Genomic DNA, 21208 nt, shown 5'->3' with positions numbered 1-21208 from the left:
AGGAACACTCAGTACACCCTCGTCCAAACTCAAGGACAAAACAGATCCCGAACATCAGGTACATGTCCCTTGATCTGAACTCAAGGACAGAACAGATCCTGAACATCAGGTACATGTCCCTTGATCTGAACTCAAGGACAGAACAGATCCTAGATACCATGTATATGTCCACTGGTCCGAACCCATGGACAGAACAGATCCTGAACACAAGGTACATTGTGTTTGCCTAAACTGAGGGATAACACAATTCTAGAGTCCCAAATACACTTCTACTTCGCCGAACTCCGGGATATTACAATTTCTAACCATCCGATACATGTTTCCTGGTCCGAACTCTGGAGCAACCAGAACATATCTCCTGATCGCCGGGATAGATGAAGACACATCTGACATAACAGTAACAACTATATCTCTTGTTCAGTATTTCTATTGGTCAATATCACATGACATATGCATTTCTCTATTGATATATATATTCAACTATAAAATATATCAAAACATCTTTGGTCATTTAAATAGTGGTCGAAATAATTTCTGAGACCTCCAAGAATTTGAAGAAAGTTCATGTTTCATAGCCTAAGGTCAGTCGTGCATAACATGTCCCCAAAACTATAATCTGAACTTGCGTTGACCGTTGGTTTAGGTATATACACTGTTGCTAGGCAACAGAAAGAGATAACACACACATACACAAACACATTCACAGACGTGTTGGACTCTGGATACCATAATCCTGAAACACGACTAGGTTAAATATAATTACATAAGACCGCATTGACCAACAAATGGCAGTATATCTCGACATGATCCACAATCCGCACGATTATTGCGGGGGCCACCATCTTGGTTTATTAAAACGTCACTTCCGATGACATATAGTTAGTGCAGTTGGAGCTAAGTGAGCACAGAATCTTCAGAATAATTGCATTCATTTAGGATTTGTACCGCATCGGAGATGAAGAGATGCGTAATCATTTGTACAGTTACATTAGCATGTATTCTAAAGCTCCAGTTACACTTCCTCACATGTCGATTATTATGGCTGTCCGACCAGAAGGTTACACCAACTGCAGACACGTCAAATGCCCTGGGTTCGTCTCACTCATACCTCCATAATTAGTCCGACACGTTTCGCCGAGTTCACAGTTCATCATCTCATCACGTCTGATCCTACATCCGGGTAGTCTCTATGATATCGTTGGAACCTTCCTCCGACTGTACAATTCCTGAATCATCCCCATCAAAGCCTGTGTTGACTTTACCCAACTCCTCATTCTTTGTATCCACTTTAACGTCATACACAAAGTCATACGAGCCCCCACCCTGGATATGTATAACAGACACATGGGGCGCATTCTGCTGTTCTGCATTCACAGTCTGGGAGTGATTCTGCTCTGACATGCGTGGAATGTCGATGGTTGCTTCCTTAAACTTAGCCCAGGCTTGTTCCCGCCCACTGCCAAACAGGACGAACACGATGTTGGAGAACAGGACGATGGTAGCTGTGATGATGAATACGATCTGCCATTGCTCCCTTGTCCCCTATAGAAAAGTAAAGAGTTAAATACATTAAGAGTTCAAGAGTGAGTGAGTATGGTTTTACGCCGCTTTTAGTAATATTCCAGCAATATCACGGCGGGGGACACCAGAAATGGGCTTCACGCATTGTACCCATGTGGGGAATCGAACCCTGTTCTTCGGCGTGACGAACGAACGCTTTAACCACTAGGCTATCCTACCGCCCCTTAAGAGTTCAAGAAATCGTTGAAGATGAAAGTAGGTAAACAGAATAGTCTAATAAATTATGTGCTGGAATAATTGTTCATTAATAAAAACATTCTTGTCCAAAAGTCCAGTAAAATCCAAACATACCTACTCACCAGAATATGAATTGCAGACTAACTTTAGTGAGTGAAGTTTACCGCCGTTGGGAACAGTATTCCAGTTATATCACGGCGTGTCTGCTTAATAAGGGAGGAAAACCCGGAGTAATGCAGGTCGCGGACCTTTACCACTTTGATGAAGCCCACGGGCACAGGTAGGACAAAACTGACTCGGACCGGGATTCGGACAATAACAAGTACTTCTTTAAACCAGTGGGCCACCCGTGACACGAACGGATTCATAGTGTTTACAGCGAGATAATAGTTTTTGAAAGTATTGATCCCATGGGAAAGTATGTATCCCCTAAAGCACTGAGGTGCTTCTAAACAATGTCGAACGTATGATTAGTGTGGATACAGTGGGTTGGGGACATCGTAGTGTGTTGACTGATGTTTTTGTCAAAAGCACTTTATTGTGTAGGATTTGCTGTTAAACACCTCACTCAGCAACTTGACAGGTCAACCAGGTCAATGACGGCGGTCCCGTCGAGAAATCATAGTCGTTGACCTCATGAACATTGATCTTTGCAATTTCAGGCGGCTTTGCGTATGGGTATTTGTATGTTGTGTGTGTATGAGCGTGTGTATGTTGTGTAAGTGTGTGTGTGCGTGTGTGTGTGTGTGTGTGTGAGTGTGTATCTGGGTGTTGATCGGTTGAGTATTCAGTGCTGTATTGTGTTGTAACTATTTGTCAGGATATTGGTGTTTGGGTACGCTGTAGGGTACGCTGTTTGGGTACGCTGTAATGCACTGCGGAGTGTTATCCTTGGCGTATGACTCAGTCTCCCCCTTTCTGCTCCGTTGTGTTGCACATGTTGTATAGTGTGTTGTGTTCCGTTGTGGTCCACATGTTGTGTTGCGTTGTGTTGCACATGCTGTGTGCTGCGTGTAGTGTGTTGTGTTACGTTGTGTTGTGCACATGCTGCACATGTTGTGTTGTCTTGTGTAGTGTTTGTGTTACGTTGTGTTGCACATGCTGTGTGTGTGTTGTGTTACGTTGTGTTGCACATGCTGTGTAGTGTGTGTTAGTGTGTTGTTGTTGCTCCGTTGTGTTACGTGTGCACATGTGTGTGTGTTGCACATGTGTGTTGTGTTGTGTTGTTCCGTTGTGTTGCACATGCTGTGTTATGTTGCACATGTTGTGTAGTGTTGTGTTACGTTGTGTTGCACATGCTGTGTAGTGTGTTGTGTACGTTGTGTTGCACATGCTGTGTAGTGTTGTGTTGTGTTACGTTGTGTTGCACATGCTTGTGTAGTGTGTTGTGTTACGTTGTGTTGCACATGCTGTGTAGTGTGTGTGACGTGTGTTACGTTGTGTTGCACATGTAGTGTGTTGTGTTACGTGTTGTAGTGTGTTGTGTTACGTTGTGTTGCACATGTTGTGTAGTGTGTGTGTTACGTTGTATTTGTTGCATGTTGTTGTAGTCCGTTGTGTTGCGTTATGTTGCACATGCTGTGTAGTGTGTTGTGTGTGCACATGTTGTGTAGTGTGTTGTGTTACGTTGTGTTTGCACATGCTGTGTAGTGTGTTGTGTTACGTTGTGTTGCACATGTTGTGTAGTGTGTTGTGTTACGTTGTGTTGCACATGCTGTGTGTGGTGTTGTGTTGTTGTGTTGCACATGCTGTGTGCACATGTGTTGTGTTACGTTGTGTTGCACATGCTGTGTGGTGTGTTGTGTTACGTTGTGTTGCACATGCTGTGTAGTGTGTTGTGTGTTGTGTTGTTGTGTAGTGTGTTGTGTTGTTGTGTTGCACATGTTGTGTTGTGTTACGTTGTGTTGTGTTGCGTTAGTGTTGTTGTGTTACGTTGTTGCACATGTGTGTTGTGTTGTGTGTTACGTTGTGTTGCACATGTTGTGTAGTGTGTTGTGTTACGCTTGTGTGTGTTGTGTTACGTTGTGTTGCACAGTGTTGTGTGTTGTGTTGTTGTTACGTTGTGTTGCACATGTTGTGTGTGTGTGTACGTTGTGTTGTGTTGTGTTGTGTTACGTTGTGTTGTGCAGTGTGTTGTGTTACGTTGTGTTGCACATGTGTAGTGTGTGTTACGTTGTGTTATGTTGTGTTGTGTGTGTTGTGTTATGTTGTGTGCCACGTGTGTTGTTGTGTTGCACATGCTGTGTAGTGTGTTGTGTTGTGTTGCACATGCTGTGCACATGTTGTACGTTGTGTGTGTTGTGTTACGTTGTGTTGTTGTGTTGCACATGCTGTGTAGTGTGTTGTGTTACGTTGTGTTGCATATGCTTGTGTTGTGTGTTGTGTTTGTGCAGTGTTGCATGTTGTGTTGTGTGTTGTGTGTTGTGTTACGTGTGTAGTGTGTTGTGTTACGTTATGTTGTGTGCTGTGTAGTGTGTTGTGTTACGTTGTGTTGCACATGTTGTGTGTGTTGTGTTACGTTGTGTTACGTTGTGTTGCACATGTTGTGTGTTGTGTTGTGTTACGTTGTGTTGCACATGTTGTGTTGTGTAGTTGTGTTACGTTGTGTTGCACATGCTGTGTAGTGTGTGTGTTGTGTTATGTTGTGTTGCGTGTTGTGTTGTGTGTTGTGTTGTGTTACGTTGTGTTGCACATGTTGTGTAGTGTGTTGTGTTACGTTGTGTTGCACATGCTGTGTAGTGTGTTGTGTTACGTTGTGTTGCACATGTTGTGTAGTGTGTTGTGTTACGTTGTGTTGCACATGTTGTGTGTGTGTTACGTTGTGTTGTGTATGCTGTGCACATGCTGTGTTGTGTTGTGTTGCGTTGTGTTGCATATGTGTTGTGTAGTGTTGTGTGTTGTTGTGTACGTTGTGTGTTAGTGCACATGTGCTTATGTTGCACATGTTGTGTAGTGTGTTGTGTGTAGTGTGTTGTGTTACGTTGTGTTGCACATGTTGTGTTGTGTGTTGTGCTGTTACGTTGTGTTGCACATGCTGTGTAGTGTGTTGTGTTACGTTGTGTTGCACATGTTGTGCAGTGTGTTGTGTTACGTTGTGTTGCACATGCTGTGTAGTGTGTTGTGTTACGTTGTGTTGCACATGCTGTGTAGTGTGTTGTGTTACGTTGTGTTGCAAATGCTGTGCAGTGTGTTGTGTTACGTTGTGTTGCACATGTTGTGTAGTGTGTTGTGTTACGTTGTGTTGCACATGCTCTGCAGTGTGTTGTGCTGGAATGGGGTGTTTGCACATACTCACATCAATAGTAATAGCTGCTGTAACAAGAGGACTGACGATGCCACCGACGATTGCAAACGTCTGCGTGAAGCCCATTATTTGGCCGGAGTATCTGGTGACGAGCAAAGATGTGAAAAGGATATACTTAGAAAATACTGCCCACGCAAGGCACAGGGCATCGCCAGTTAAGTGTACTCGGCGGCCTCCAACATCTAACAACGTGGCACCATACACAGCTTAGAAACGTACATGTTCATGTCGAGAGTGAAACTTGGACAGGTGCCCCATGGAAACATACAACTTGTTGGCGAGATATCCACCGTGGCTTGAACCCTTCACACTTGCTTAATACTTCAATGGGAAATGACTGTACGTGTCGAATAATGCTACCATACTTCATCTTCCGGGAAGGACACGTTTTGGTACAGGTAAGACGTAATAACCGGGACTTCAACTGTATTTCTGTTATGTCACTTAAACGCTGAAATAACTCCAAAGCCTGATGTGACGTTGCTTTGTTTCAGTGTTTATCGTTTAACGCCATACTGGCAATGTTTCAGCTGTATGACGGCAGTCTTTCTGTAATCAATTCTTGACCAATGAAGTGACTGACATCTTGAGCACTGACCAATCGACCGTCACATTAACAAAGTTAGGAATCGTCATCGTTCGATCCCGTTAACACCGATTCCTCTCGGGTAGGTGGTGCTGATTAAACCTAGAACCTTTAGAATCAGGATTTCGAACTGCAACCTGCAGATAATGACACGACTAAGGAAGTCAAATCTGCACAAAAGACGTGTTGTATTTCTACCTGGGAGCAATGTCAAGATGGTTAACCCTGAAGGAGGCTATTGTTGTGGAGTTGACCGTCATCGTCAGCGTCAGTAGCCCCACCGCCATCACCCTCTGGTCGGTGTTCAAATAACTCACGCCAATCAGCAACGAGGCTGGAATGACTGACCCTGAAATACAAAATAAACTATAAATTATATATTGTTTTTTACAGGTGCCCTAACACTAGAGTGGTTCATACTGTAGGCTAATGGTTGAAGCATAGGCTAGCATGACGAATGTAAGTGTTTGAATCTCTCCATGGGTATAATGTGTAAAGCCCCCTTCTGGTGTCCCCAGCCATGCAGGAATCTAAATGAAAACAGTCAAATCATGCGTTCTTACTCACTCTAGAAAGAAACAATCTAGGTTCTGTTCTAGAAACAGTGTAGGTTCTGACACCGTTATCAAGTGATGGGTACATTGTGAGAAAAGTCATCACTTGCTTGATAACAGTGTTAGAACCTACACCAAAACGGTGTTAGAACGTCGCTCTCACTGTTTATAAAGAAGTAGTTCATCCATATATTGTTATCCTTCCTTACTTTCCCCACTGTCTGGAACTCTTTACCAACTGTCAAAAGTATTGGCTAGCTGTCTGGAACTATTTACCAATTGTCTGGAACATTTTTCTTGTGTATGTTGTTTTCATTACGGCCTTTGACTGCATCAGATCAGCAATGTAGGCAGTGACTATGCCCCCAAGAAACCGCCCAATGAACGGCAGCGAAGATAGTAGGCCATTCTGGAACACACAGTTGAAAACGAGTGAACTTCACCTTACAGGACACCGAAATTGCAAACGTTATATTTTGATTGAAAGCGTCACTGACGATGTCTTGGTCGATCAACTCGGGTTACGCCTCATGTGCGTTGTTTTCACTGTAGCTAAACGCTCTACTATGTATCTGTTAATACTAAAGTACTGTTGGAAAGAGAAAAAAACTGTTTTTTTCACATTTATATCCACAATTTATGTAGGTAATATGTGAAAGTGTTAAATATCTGTTAAACCAAGTTCGGCTTAACTACAGTATCAGTGGTAGGGAGATAGGAAACGTGAAAAAAGGACTTTATTGAGGAGAGGTTAGTGCAGAAATGAGCAATAAGTCCAAGTCGACTTATTTGGAACAGACCTTGGCTTTATGCAAATTAGTGTGCGATGATATTGTATTACAAAGGACACTTTTTAATTTCCCATTTTGAAATTAGACTTAGCTTCATTGTAAACGACAGATGACATACAAAACAATATTTTTAATTGTGAAACTCTTAAGGATGTAGCTGCCATGTAGTCTCACTACCACTATAAAGACAAACAGACAGAGGGGTCGTCTCAAAAGCAAAACCAGGTCGGGTGTCGCAGAAGGTGGTTGGGGTCGGGCTTGGGGATGGAGATATCAGCTAAGATGAGATAATCCTTTAGGGGAAATAAACTAGGCAAGTAACAATTTAGAAATAATATCCAGTCCTGTCGATCTTCGGGTGGCCATGCTACCTATATATTTTGAGACATTTAATACGATGGCTGATTTAAGCCTTTCTATGGGTATCAAAATCTTTTACATATCTCAACATCAACTTTATGAAAGAAAGACACGTTTAGATGTTAATCAACATGTGAGACATATTCAACACAAAAGAAAAAGCATATAATATCTTTGAGATGACCCCTTGTCGCTGTAGGCAGCACGTGCATTTCATGCTAGGTGTGTCGACGTTCCGTCATCATACCTGGCTGAGCCACCTAATTGTCATCTATAGTCTGATCTATATTGTTTTAAACAGCTATTCGTATTTTTTTCCAAGTTTTGCCCGATTTTACGAGTAAACATGCTGTTCTTGATATCATATTACGCATCCCACTGAACGCCCAGTTAGGCCGATGTGGGTTATGTCGACATATGCTATTTGCAATTGTGTAAATTTTAGGGATACAGAGTAACAGCCCCCAAACAGTATTTTTCTATTTCCTACAGTACTTTAGCTTCCTTGTGACTGTTGAGTTTATCAAACGTTTGCTTATTAACTGGACGCTGGCGATGATTGGTGTGCTCACTGACTACTTCTTCATGGTAACATTTATTTCAGATATAACTTTATTTTTTTAACTTTTCAAAAGTGAGAAAAGGGCAATAACACAACTGGTGATGGGGATCTTAACCATGGTATCGTTATCTGCCAATACAGGTAGATTTGGACAGGGTAGGGTCATGTGTTTGCAGGTCTATTTCTTATCCAGTCGTCTCTGAATCAGTAAATTATAGATTTGTAAATATTTTTACACAACTTCACCCAATCACAGATTACTTTGTTTCAAATGGAATGGATGATGGTTAAATACGCATGATTCAACAGCATTAATTTCAATTTTCGACTACATAGAAAGCTAACTCGGTATCATCACCGAGTATCATCTCGTGTTGCATACATGTTTGTCTTCAAACATGCCCGATGACCTTGTGATGTCAGTTCCAAATGTCTTTGTGCTGAGATCTAAGGACAAGGGGCTTAATTGTAAGATCTGCCTTGAAAAAAACATATTTGAAAACATTTCGTTGAAGTAAATCTTTGAGCTATGATGACGCAAATATTAATCTGTGAGCGAGTTTTCCTCTGACCTCTTCAATCTTGAACTTGAGGACATCGTTCATGTACATGGGGATGAAGGTGGTGATGGTGGTCTCAATCCACGTCTGGGAGATGTGAGCTGTCAGCAGCGCCCAGAAGGGGGGAGACTTAAAGATCTTCATCCATGGTGGCTACAAGAGATATGTCTTTTTTATGCCAGCAGAATTAAGGCCAGGTTTCAGGAGTACAAGGACCGACATTGAAAACTCAAGGACATATCGACAATTAATTGTTTTGTGCGCGTTATGCGTGCACGAGTGATTGATTGCGTGACCCAGGAGTTGACTGAGAGACCGAGTGAGTGTGTTCGTGACTGACTGGGTGAATCTCAGAGACATGTGTGGTTTTACAATTGCTACCCAGCGCTTAGATACATATTGAATGTTCTCCCTGCACAATGGTTTTTACCTCCAGGGGTAAGATAATGTAATATTATTATGATTATGTAACGGTGCATACATAGAGGATACTACACTCGAGGTCTCATTACATACGAATTATACGAAACGAGTGTCCTTCCTATGGTATCTGACCGAGCGAAAGCGAGGTCAGATAACATAGGAAGGTCACGAGTTTCGTATAATTCGTATGTAATGAGACCGAGTGTGGTATTTTATTTATTACCCACGTCTTACATGCATTAAATTGACAAAATAGCGTATTTTTGTTAATATTTTGGTTTCAAACCGAAACCGGTTTCATAAAGAGGTTGCGGAAGAGTTTTGCACTGTAGTACAATATTTGCATGACGTCACTGCCTTGGTAACCGACGTCACGATGCATGTCAGTTGTCATCGCCTCGTACAGCCTCTTACAGTAAACTACTCCGTAGCACCCCGTTTCTTGGTTTGCAGTTGCTTCATTCGGCTATCATCACTGGTGGAAACATTGCGTTTACGTTTTTCGACGGGTATAATGTCTCAGTTCGGCTCACAATTAAACAGCGACACGGCAACGTTCGCGATGTTTACATTCCCACAATGCATTTAAGTTGTAGAATGAATGGATTCATGTGTTTGTAATGAATGAAAAAATAGTTACGTCAGAATGTGACCTAATTGAGAGGTCATCGGTTATCCAATCAAATCGTTAGAATCTCAGGTCAAGTCGTTACGACACAGGTCAACGCGATACGACACTCGTGTGACGTACGAGATTAGTATGCAACTACCCATACGTTGACCACGTGGGTAATAAATGTTCTTTCAGCACTAGTGTATCCGCCACATGACGACAAGCTAAGGACTCTCACATTTAACACATAAAACACATTTCTACAGCCACTGATGCATTCACAGAACAATCCTTGACATGACGACAAGCTAAGGACTCTCACATTTAACACATAAAACACATGCCATACAGCCACTGATGCATTCACAGAACAATCCTTGACATGACGACAAGCTAAGGACTCTCACATTTAACACATAAAACACACCATACAGCCACTGATGCATTCACAGAACAATCCTTGACATGACGACAAGCTAAGGACTCTCACATTTAACACATAAAACACACCATACAGCCACTGATGCATTCACAGAACAATCCTTGACATGACGACAAGCTAAGGACTCTCACATTTAACACATAAAACACATCATACATTCACAGCAATCACTGATGCATTCACAGAACAATCCTTGACAATGACGACAAGCGACAAGCTAAGGACTCTCACATTTAACACATAAAACACATCATACAGCCACTGATGCATTCACAGAACAATCCTTGACATGACGACAAGCTAAGGACTCTCACATTTAACACATAAAACACACCATACAGCCACTGATGCATTCACAGAACAATCCTTGACATGACGACAAGCTAAGGACTCTCACATTTAACACATAAAACACATCCATACAGCCACTGATGCATTCACAGAACAATCCTTGACATGACGACAAGCTAAGCTAAGGACTCTCACATTTAACACATAAAACACACCATACAGCCACTGATGCATTCACAGAACAATCCTTGACATGACGACAAGCTAAGGACTCTCACATTTAACACATAAAACACATCATACAGCCACTGATGCATTCACAGAACAATCCTTGACATGACGACAAGCTAAGGACTCTCTCACACATTAACACATAAAAACACACCATACAGCCACTGATGCATTCACAGAACAATCCTTGACATGACGACAAGCTAAGGACTCTCACATTTAACACATAAAACACACCATACAGCCACTGATGCATTCACAGAACAATCCTTGACATGACGACAAGCTAAGGACTCTCACATTTAACACATAAAACACACCATACAGCCACTGATGCATTCACAGAACAATCCTTGACATGACGACAAGCTAAGGACTCTCACATTTAACACATAAAACACACCATACAGCCACTGATGCATTCACAGAACAATCCTTGACATGACGACAAGCTAAGGACTCTCACATGTAACACATAAAACACACCATACAGCCACTGATGCATTCACAGAACAATCCTTGACATGACGACAAGCTAAGGACTCTCACATGTAACACATAAAACACACCATACAGCCACTGATGCATTCACAGAACAATCCTTGACATGACGACAAGCTAAGGACTCTCACATGTAACACATAAAACACACCATACAGCCACTGATGCATTCACAGAACAATCCTTGACATGACGACAAGCTAAGGACTCTCACATTTAACACATAAAACACACCATACAGCCACTGATGCATTCACAGAACAATCCTTGACATGACGACAAGCTAAGGACTCTCACATGTAACACATAAACAATCCTTGACACCATACAGCCACTGATGCATTCACAGAACAATCCTTGACATGACGACAAGCTAAGGACTCTCACATGTAACACATATAAACACACACCATACAGCCACTGATGCATTCACAGAACAATCCTTGACATGACGACAAGCTAAGGACTCTCACATGTTAACACATAAAACACACCATACAGCCACTGATGCATTCACAGAACAATCCTTGACATGACGACAAGCTAAGGACTCTCACATTTAACACATAAAACACACCATACAGCCACTGATGCATTCACAGAACAATCCTTGACATGACGACAAGCTAAGGACTCTCACATGCATACAGAACAATCACATAAACTCTCACACAACACATAAACACACATACAGCCACTGATGCATTCACAGAACAATCCTTGACATGACGACAAGCTAAGGACTCTCACATGTAACACATAAAACACACCATACAGCCACTGATGCATTCACAGAACAATCCTTGACATGACGACAAGCTAAGGACTCTCACATGTAACACATAAAACACACCATACAGCCACTGATGCATTCACAGAACAATCCTTGACATGACGACAAGCTAAGGACTCTCACATTTAACACATAAAACACACCATACAGCCACTGATGCATTCACAGAACAATCCTTGACATGACGACAAGCTAAGGACTCTCACATTTAACACATAAAACACATCATACAGCCACTGATGCATTCACAGAACAATCCTTGACATGACGACAAGCTAAGGACTCTCACATGTAACACATAAAACACACCATACAGCCACTGATGCATTCACAGAACAATCCTTGACATGACGACAAGCTAAGGACTCTCACATGTAACACATAAAACACATCATACAGCCACTGATGCATTCACAGAACAATCCTTGACATGACGACAAGCTAAGGACTCTCACATTTAACACATAAAACAACATCATACAGCCACTGATGCATTCACAGAACAATCCTTGACATGACGACAAGCTAAGGACTCTCACATGTAACACATAAAACACATCATACAGCCACTGATGCATTCACAGAACAATCCTTGACATGACGACAAGCTAAGGACTCTCACATGTAACACATAAAACACACCATACAGCCACTGATGCATTCACAGAACAATCCTTGACATGACGACAAGCTAAGGACTCTCACATTTAACACATAAAACACACCATACAGCCACTGATGCATTCACAGAACAATCCTTGACATGACGACAAGCTAAGGACTCTCACATGTAACACATAAAACACATCATACAATCACTGATGCATTCACAGAACAATCCTTGACATGACGAAAAGCTAATGACTCTCACATTTAACACATAAAAAACACCATACAGCTACTGATGCATTCACAGAACAATCCTTGACATGACGACAAGCTAAGGACTCTCACATGTAACACATAAAACACACCATACAGCCACTGATGCATTCACAGAACAATCCTTGACATTGCTCACCATAGACGTAGAAGATGAAGGGCCACCCGTCGTCCACAGCAATCTCACAGAGGGATGCCGACACGGCCGTCACTAGGATACTGGCCATGTTCACACCTGGACACAAACCAGTGGTCAGCCACGGAGTGAGTGAGTAAGTCAATGCAGTTTGAAGCAGCTTGCAGCAATATTATTCAAGTAACGTACAACTATGGCATCAGGTGATACGAATGATTTACTGCATGTAAAGATATATAGTTTGGTGAAAACTAACTTCAAGGCGAAAACCTCAGTAGAAAATATTATCAGTCGCTATATATTTCGGTTGAATATATTCTTTTGTATAAATAATTTCGAATCGCAAGATTTGTTCCGGATTGACGATCTGTCTACAGGAGATGATGCCTTATCACGTGATCATACTGTCCTATATTCTGTCATGTGACAAGTGTTCAAACCCAAATATTTGGTTATTGACTAAGAATTCGCCAAACAGTTTAGCGTCTGCTAACTGAATTATAAATAATCGTTATCACATACACATCTAAAGTCTAAACATATTTAAATTTATCAGTTCGACTTTCCTAATACTTTGATCAGTGTTGGTATACCTGTATTTAGATAGGCCTTGGCGTGCTTTCAAAATGCAAAAAAATATTTTAAAGTGAAATGTTAATCTTTGTCAGTTTCATATGTTCTCACCTGAATTTGTAACAGCGGCCAGTTGAGACTTTTCATATATGGGAGCCCAGTGGGACCACATGACATAGAGAGAAGGATTGATGGTGCCCTACAACAAACCAAATATTTGATGTAAACCAAAATTGAGGTGTGACAAAACCCCGTCTGTAGAAGTTCTCAAACCTGAGGAACAAATACTAAGTTAATGCGGAAGTTAGTGGATTGGCGGGGATGAACATTTTGCAACAGTTGAAATATTGTACCCTCCAGCAACATCACCTACGTCAACCCCGGGGTTCACGTCTATTACTGGGGTCCTACGAAACACTTGTTGTATTACTTGAACGTGAGGCATCATGTAACCTATTCCATGGAAGTGGCAGGTCCGTTTTACGATTCCAACAAAACTAATGTCCAACAGAAACGATACCACATGTTTGAAAGGACATTAAAGAAAAACAAAATGATACAGAAATTTTACATTGGTATCTTTCATTAGACAATTCTTTCAATAACACGTGTACACAAAAATTGTTTCAATCAATCCTTCATCACGGCGACGTGAGGGGTCCAAAATGAAAATTTCATTCAAACACGGGTATGTCCACCTTGAGCGTCAATACACGCCTGTACACGTCTACGGGCTGATGACGTCAAACGTCGGATGACGTTGCCATTCATCATGGAGGCATTGGTTGACTGAAGCCACAGGGCGATTTCTGAGTTGGCGATTGAGATGGTCCCATAAATGTTCGGTTGGGTTCATATCCGGTGAATATTCCGTCCATGGTAAAACCTGAATGTTGGCGTTGGCGAGGAGGTTCTGAGACAGCCTTTCCGTATGTGGCCTTGCATTATCGTGCTGGAAAATGATTCCACGAGGCTGTTGTTGGATGAGTGGCTCCACAACTGGTTGTAAAGTTTCATCTCGATAACGCTGTGCATTCAGGTTTCGTCGAATAACGATGAGCCTCGTTTTGGCGTCACCGCAGGTTCCACCCCAAACCATTAAACCCTCCGCCTCCGAGTAGACAGACTTGATGAATGCAAGTCTGTGCCAAACGTTCACCAACTCTTCGGTACACACACGCTGCCGACCATCGTTCCTGAAGATGCAAAATCTGCTCTCGTCGAAAAATATGACCCGTGCCCAGTCTCGCCGTTGCCAACGTCGAAGTCGCCTTGCCCACACCAGTCTGTTGGCTCGCTGTTGAGGTGTAATGAACGCTTCACGGTAGGGGCGACGTGCTCGGATGCCATCTGCCTGCAATCTCTTCTACACGGTTTGTCGACGTGTCTCTGTGCCGTCCTTGCCGTTAACGTCGCCGTGATGAAGCGGTTCCGGAGATGAAGTACCCGGAGATGTGACGGTCTTCAATAGGCGTGGTCACCCGTGTCTCCCGCTTCACGGCCTGTCTCTTGTCCAACCTGTTTGACGCAACCGCTGCATTAACCTGGAGACGGTTATGCGCGCGCATCCTAACCTTCTTGCGACGTCGGTGTGCGTTGCTCCCTGTTGGACCACAGACAAACTGTAGCGCAAATAGGGTTGAGCAACAGAGAGAAACAAAATGACCAATTTTCCTATATGGAAGGTTGGCAACATACTTTCCTCGCTTCGGTTCGAAATATAGTTTTAATATCAAATTAAAATATCGCCACCATCAAAGGTAGTCACCTATACCCTCACTTGGCTGTGCTCTCGCATTTCCAACCTCATATTTATAATTTCTCACGTAAAATATATTTGATTCAACATTTTAAGCGCCTCTCGTGGCAAACCAAATCTGTCTTCACCTTCATTACCGCTGTCAGCATCCGGAAGGAAACTGGCAAGTCGACCACTACTTTACAATATCACTTCACCGATACTCTGAACTGGGGCGGATACAGGGGGAACTCTTGAGAAAAGGGGAGGGGTGCACACTTCATTTTCACGAGAGTTTCAATGGTATTTTAATAAACTTTCAGGACAAAAGGAGGGGTGCGCACCATCGCACCCCCAGACGTTAATCCTCTTCGTCAAGTTCCTTCGTTTTGAAACAGACATTTTGATCTATGCATAGAGAAATGAATCAGCTAGGAGCGAAACACTGTTGGCGCTCATTGGGGAGCCTACTTCTTGCCAACATGTCCTACCCTCAGACTTCACAAAGATTTCGTCAATGAGGAAGTACAGTGAAACCTGTACCCCATGGGACCGAGATAAAATGCCGGTTTAGACAGGGTGCTGGATTAGACAGTGACGGTCATTTTCCAACTTGACTGCCATCTACACTAACAAAAAAATAGTACTGTCGGAAATAGAAAAAACTGTATTTTCTCATTTATCTCTACAATTTATGTAGTTGATATGTGAAAGTGTGAAATATCTGTTAAACTAAGTTCGGCCTAACTACAGTCTCAGTGGTAGAGAGATAGGAAACGGAGAAAAAGGACTTTACTGAGGGGAAATTAGTGCAGAAATGAGCAATGCGGGTTTTTTTCTAAGTCCAAAAAGACTTATTTGGAACAGACCATGGCTTTATGCAAATTAGTGTGCGACGATATTGTATTACAAAGGACACTTTTTAAATGCCCAATTTGAAATTAGACGTAGATTCATTATAAACGATAGCTGACGTAAAAAATAATAACTTTTATGCTGAAACTATTAAGGATGTAGCTACCATGCAGTCTCACTGTCACTATAAAAAGAAACAGATAGGAGGGTCCGTCTCAAAAGCAAAACCTGGGGTCGGGCTTGGGGATAGAGATATCAGCTAAGATAAGATAATCCTTTAGGGCAATTATACTGGGGAGGTACAAGGCACGTCATAACAATTTACAAATAATATCCAGTCCTGTCGATCTTCGGGTGGTCATGCCACCTACATACTACGATGCGTTTCTATGGTTTTCGGGTATCATACTCTCTTACATATCTCAACATAAACTATATGAAACTATATGACAGAAAGACACGTAAGATGTTAATCAATAGATGAGACATAGTCAACACACATGAAAAAGCACAAAGTATCTTTGAGATGACCCCTTGTGCCTGTAGACAGCACATGCATTTCATGCCAGGTGAGTCGACGGTCCGTCGTCATACCTGGCTGAGCGACCTAATTGCCATCTATAGTCTGATCTATTGTTTTCAGCAGCTGTTCGTATTATTTCTAAGTTTTGCCCGATTTTACGAGTAAACATACTTTTCTGGATATCGTATTACGCATCCCACTGAACGCCCAGTTAGGCCGAAGTGGGTTATTTCGACATATGCTATTTGCAATTGTGTAAATTTTAGGGATACAGAGTAACAGCCTTAAAACAGTTTTTTTCCATTTCCGACAGTACTTTTTTAGTCAATCTCTTTATCTCTATAATGCCTTTGATCTTTTTTAATCGTGCAACAAATGAAAAGGAAGAGTATCAAAGTCATTTATCAGCTGAATTTTTTAACAAGCTCGGTAATAAACAGAATATTAAATTCATTCCCACATCATACTGTGTTTACGACACTCGTGCCTAAATATCGGTATAGCCCTCGCTCTCGCTCGGGAAATATCAACATTTAGGCTCTCGTGTGGTAAACATAGTATGACATGGGCACTCATATAATATCCTCTATTACGGTCATCTGCCGATAACAACATGTATCGATCTGCTAGGAAAACACGACAGCTCTTGTATAAAATAAACCACTCGTATGACATGGACAAAAATAGGCCATGTTCATCCCCTATGCAAAGCAAAACTAGCACAAATATTTTTTAAATTAAATACATCCTGCTTGTGACACATATGCACCAACATGTACTAGTAAAGTGTAACACACTCATCCAGGGTAGGAATAGCTCTCTGAGACACGTGGGTCTAATCATGTTCCACTCACGTAGATGACAACATCATGAACTATATATATGAAGTGGGGAACACATTGAACTCAGACACTTGGACTTTCACCTTTGGATTCAGGCATTTTGCATTTCAAGCACGTTGTTCATCTTGTGAACTGTCTTCTTGACAACGGGGAAGATAAAGCATATCTATCTTAGGTCTTCTCCCGCACCAACCTCGCCTCACTCACCCGCTGCTCCAGGTAGTAACTTCCTGGTAGCGGTGGGGTGGCCAAGTGGATAAAGCGCTCGCTCGTCACGCTGAAGACCCGGGTTCGATTCCCTACACGAATACAATGTGTGAAGCCCATTTCTGGTGTCCCCGTCGTGATACTATTGGAATATTGCTTACAGTAAAATTAAACTCACTCAATCACTCAATGAACTCGACTTAACAGAGGATTAAATAAATGTACTCGAATACTCGAATATCTACCTAAACAGAGTTCATAGGTCGTAAAGGCGAAATAATGATGACAATTGTTTGAAAGGATTACATGAAAGATGAAGGGCCAGATTATCCCTAGCTCAGTTCAATCAGGGTATTAGGCGAATGTTCAGTGAATGTTCAACGGACATTCACTGAATTCCATCTGTACATGTTGTAGATGTACATGTGTGACCATCAGTGGAACATCAAGAAAAATGCAGGTATGCTGCCTGCCCATCCCTATATCAAATTGAAAGTGTAATGTTTACAAGAAAGGCAAATACATTCAAAATATTCTTCTGTACATCGCCATTTGCTGCTAAAACAATTTTGGGGTCATATCTTGTGTAACAAATGTAAAACCCGTACTGATGTACCCGTTTTAGAATCCAGGTTAGATGTGGCCTTCAGCAACCCAGTCTTGTCCTTAGACGCGATTAACGGGATCGGGTGGTCAGGCTCGCTGACTTAGATGACACATGTCATCATATCCCAATTGCGTAGATCGACGCTCATGCTATTGATCACTGGATTGTCTAGTCCAGTCTCGGTTATTTACAGACCGCCGCCATACAGCTGGAATATTGCGAGGTGCTATGTTAAACAACAAACAAACAAACACCAGCACGTATACTCACCGATGACAGGCCCACGATGATCCGCATGGCAATGCCGAGGTATATGTTTGTTCTGAGGGCTAATGGAAACAAGACGATTGCTGTGGACGCTATGGTCAGTGATGTAGCCACCACTCTCTTTGGCCCAAACTTGGAGGCGATAGTACCTCCTACCAAGGGCGTCAACAGGTACCCGTAGAAATAGCTGGAGAGAAGTGTCCCTTCTAACTGAGCCGGGACATACGGGTTGTATCTCTGAAAATGCAAATGTAATCATATGCATGAAATGGTAATCGACGGTTAGAAACTGTACGGAAGTATGTCTGACACGAATCCACTCATCACTGCAGCATCGTTCTCACTCACTGCTACTGACCTAAATATAGGACAAACAAAGTATACACTTGGATTTGGATTTGACGTTGGATTTGACCAATAAATTACCAAAGATATCGCCATGGATTACCCTTTCTTGGCTGTTTCATCTTCCAGCCACAATCAATGTATACTTTGACAGCTTAAATCTCCTTGTCAATGTGGCGAAACCTCCCCCCAATGGATCACAGATCGGCATAGACAAATAGATGTGTCCTAAGCTTGCATTTATACTTGGAACTTCGCGTGTCTTCAGCTGTTGCCTCTATAACAGTCTTTGTTTTAGGTAGCAGCCAGGGTAGGTGGCCGTGGTCACAGGGGTTCGAATCACTGTTTGGACAATACTTTTTGGGTGAAAAACGTAAGGTTCGATTGAACTACACCTTAAAATAGTATAAAAACTATATGATTGCAAACGCCTAGAGTTTTATTTTTAAAACATACTGTCTAAACAGTGATCGAACCCCTGTGGCCGTGGTGCACTAAATCTGACTATCTGTGCTGTCTATCACCTCCCGTAAGCATGTGATATGAAGTGGTCGAACACAGGTTACTTTGCCTTCTTTATGTGTTGTGTATGTGATGTTAACTCTCTGTTGCTTTGATGATCATTTTTTAAAAAAAGATTATTGGCTTTTATGTTCTTGTTGGTGACGTGATAATATCGTTATGTCGGTGTTATGCTGTAGTCAGCAATATTCCAAACATTGGACGGTAGCTGGTCACAATCTGGACCAAGTAAAACAGATGCTGAGAGCAGCAGGTTCTCCCAATGACACCAAATCAGCCAAGTCGTGACGTGACTATCCGATCTTCAGTTCAAAACGGTTTCTACGACAAGCCAGCAAATTGGGCTTGCATTCGTTCTATTATATTTAAAGTGAGTGAGTTAAAATATACCGTAGCATCGGCATTATGTCAGCAATATAACGACCATTTTTTTTCAAACAAAGAATGGTATTAAAATATCGGTGACTGTGCAAGAAAGGATTCCACTGTGATAATTGCAGGTCAGGTATTACGTTTGATCCAGGGTTTTTTTCTTATTTAGCGACCACTTCTACTGTTTCTCCTACCCTAACTTGGTACCAGTGAACCTACCTTGTCCTCGGTATACTCCGATCCCTGTATCGTAGAATTTGTGACATTGTTCGCCGTCAAACCCGTGGTATTCGTGAAATTGTTCTCGGTCCAGTTGGACAGCAGGCTGGGTGCTGTTTCCATACACACAAAGGCCATGCTTAGACAATGGCGGAATGTATACAACAACAGAGACGCCACGAAACACATGTAACATGTCGTCCATCGACAGGAAGTGAACTTTGACACAAATGTCTCTTGGGGAGGTAACTCTCTTGTTTTGGTTGAGTTCTTCTTCAACTTGGATCCTTGTAGCCCCGAAGCGTCGCCATTTGTAATACCTGTATCAGATACAAAGAATCACAGACGGGATACGACTAAGTACGGTAATCAGCTGTGAATACAGGGAGTATGCCTTTAAATAATGGATTTAAACACGATATTACAAACATTATTAAAGTGATACCGTTGTATGAAACTCATGATAAAAATACGTCTGTACCTGAAAAACCTTTCTTAGTTGTTCTAGGTATCACATTTCATCTTGTAAAAAAGTAAACAAAGTGAAAAATGTGTCTTTGAAAAGTGATACCGTCTCTTTCACAGAAAGATGACCGCAGTACTGTAGGAATATTAAGGAATACTATTCTATTCTATGCCAGCAGATGAAATTTGTTCAATATTTAGGAGATGGATAATGAGTCAGTGAGTGAGTAAGTTGAGTTTTACGCCGCTTTTAGCAATATTCACGGCTACCTCACCGCCACGGGATGGATAATGTGAAGAACCCAATACATTATATCCCCGACCGCTTTGAAAAGGATATCCACCTTGGCAGGCTTCGTCTCGTACAGCCGGAGTTCCTTTTGTTGTTACTTCGTTGCGACAATACATAATGCGAACTAAATATTTCATAAGACTAATGTGTCCTTATGTTCTGTTCGTTTATTAAAGTCAATACATTGTTTTAACAATAATTCCGATTCAGATATAAGAAAACATGACTGACATTGATTTTGTCATTGAACTCAATGTGAGGAAAAGTAGATCTAGCGTTATTGCAGTTATCTCTTTTTTAGCTGGACCAAAAAGCATGCCATGATGCCAACATATAAATTCTAAATGATGGATGTACCTTTACATGAAACGTGTTCTTAAGACAGTGGATAGAAGCTGAATTTGTTACATGTCCCCGAGCCAGTTTATCACACATTATTTACACAAATTAATCAGTTAACAAATGTGAAATTCTTCATGTGAATTTTCTTATTTGGAAACAGAGCTAAAGTTAATGGTAGACATGAAACCGTTAATCGTAGACATGGAATTACTAGGCATAATAACCTTGTGGTGCCATGAGGTCGGTAACGAT

The 21208-nt window shown here is 41.8% G+C and overlaps 1 protein-coding gene across 1 annotated transcript; it reads right to left on the bottom strand.

The window, feature by feature from the left end:
- Window positions 1-411: 411 nt before the first annotated feature.
- Window positions 412-20730, bottom strand: LOC124287596 (sialin-like). Its single transcript, XM_046724080.1, has 10 exons — window positions 20667-20730; window positions 19858-20177; window positions 18403-18636; window positions 13472-13559; window positions 12744-12886; window positions 8488-8628; window positions 6479-6611; window positions 5847-5997; window positions 5054-5144; window positions 412-1542 (listed from the first exon to the last, which is right to left on the bottom strand). The coding sequence occupies exons 1-10, from the start codon at window positions 20728-20730 to the stop codon at window positions 1171-1173; spliced, it is 1737 nt and encodes a 578-aa protein (XP_046580036.1). The 3' UTR covers window positions 412-1170.
- Between the last annotated feature and the right edge of the window lie 478 nt (window positions 20731-21208).

The sequence above is a fragment of the Haliotis rubra genome, unplaced genomic scaffold (assembly GCF_003918875.1).
Source record: "Haliotis rubra isolate DU_JTF1 unplaced genomic scaffold, ASM391887v1 Scf402, whole genome shotgun sequence".
NCBI classification, from domain to species: Eukaryota; Metazoa; Mollusca; class Gastropoda; order Lepetellida; family Haliotidae; genus Haliotis; species Haliotis rubra.
Note: the sequence above shows the minus strand (reverse complement) of the source record. Positions and strands in the feature narration are given on the sequence as shown.